General features: G+C 39.1%; 1 protein-coding gene across 1 annotated transcript; it reads right to left on the bottom strand.

The window, feature by feature from the left end:
* Window positions 1–356: 356 nt before the first annotated feature.
* On the bottom strand, window positions 357–1,079 carry Tsp_12929 (hypothetical protein). Its single transcript, XM_003368621.1, has one exon. The coding sequence runs from the start codon at window positions 1,077–1,079 to the stop codon at window positions 357–359; it is 723 nt and encodes a 240-aa protein (XP_003368669.1).
* Window positions 1,080–1,146: the final 67 nt, after the last annotated feature.

Here is a 1,146-nt window from a genome sequence, read left to right as displayed (position 1 = left end):
AGGTAAAAATTTTTTATGTTCCAAAATTTTAATTGATTGTTAGGGGGGTAGTTTATATCAATGGTAATTTTGGTTATTTAAATATATTTGATGAGGTGAAGTTAATAATTTATGAGGATCAGAATTCTTGAATATAATAATAATTATTATATTATAGTTATTGGGCCAAAATGAGGTATATCAAATGCGATAGTAATAATTCAGAAAAAACAATACAAAAATTAAGTTAAATAGTGATTTTCATTTTTCACTAGACAACAAGGAAAAAGCAAGAAACTAAATAATACAATACAATACAATACAATACAATAAATATATAATACAATACAATACAATCCACCATTTTGAAGGCGGCATTAAATCGGCTCCGGCGTTATGTACATTAATGCTTCAAGGAACTGCTCCAGGGTACGACTACCGCTGGTGTATTCACCCATATACTGGGCAACCCGTTCTTGCTTTTCAGCATAAACCTTGTTTACCCGTCTTAAGTCACCAACGGTAGCGTATCCTGACAGCACTTGCTGAATCAGGGTGTCCATCACACCCTGTTCTGCTATCAGGATGTGGAGCAGTTCATACAACCCGTAATCACTTTTAGCGGCTTTTCTGTTGAGCCGATTGTGCCAACCTTCCAAGTGGTTATTGGTTCTAATATTTACATTATATACATTCCAAAGCGGCAGTCGCTCGTCGGTCATCCACTCCTGCCGAAAGTATTGGAATAAAGCGGCTAAAGTACTCGTAGTGCCTGCTTCAAGCAGTCTAACACCCGTATCAACTTCCGGTACAGGGAGGAAAGCCGTGGCCAAGAGCATTCTAATCTTTCTTCTTGTTGCTTCTTCCATTCGATATCGTGTTTTCAATCCCAGCTCACCGACTTTCCTATGTACCGCCTGGCAGAAGTGGAAGTAGCAGTCCTGTACCCGCGTATTCGGGAAATAGCCCTGAATCGCGGGTATCAGAGCTGTTTCAAAATCACAAATTATTGTTTGTGGATTGAGATTGACCCCGAGGACAGCCGCTTTGTTTATTAAAGATTGGAAAATAAACCCGTATGTTCCAATATCTTTACCCATACATAAACAGTAGACTGCTGGCACCAGCTTACCCGCCACAAAGGCATGGATGGTAAACAGTTCTTGA

This window comes from Trichinella spiralis, assembly GCF_000181795.1.
Source record: "Trichinella spiralis strain ISS 195 chromosome Unknown Scfld2163, whole genome shotgun sequence".
NCBI classification, from domain to species: domain Eukaryota; kingdom Metazoa; phylum Nematoda; class Enoplea; order Trichinellida; family Trichinellidae; genus Trichinella; species Trichinella spiralis.
The sequence above is the reverse complement of the archived record's forward strand: the minus strand, read 5'-3'. Positions and strand labels throughout refer to the sequence as shown.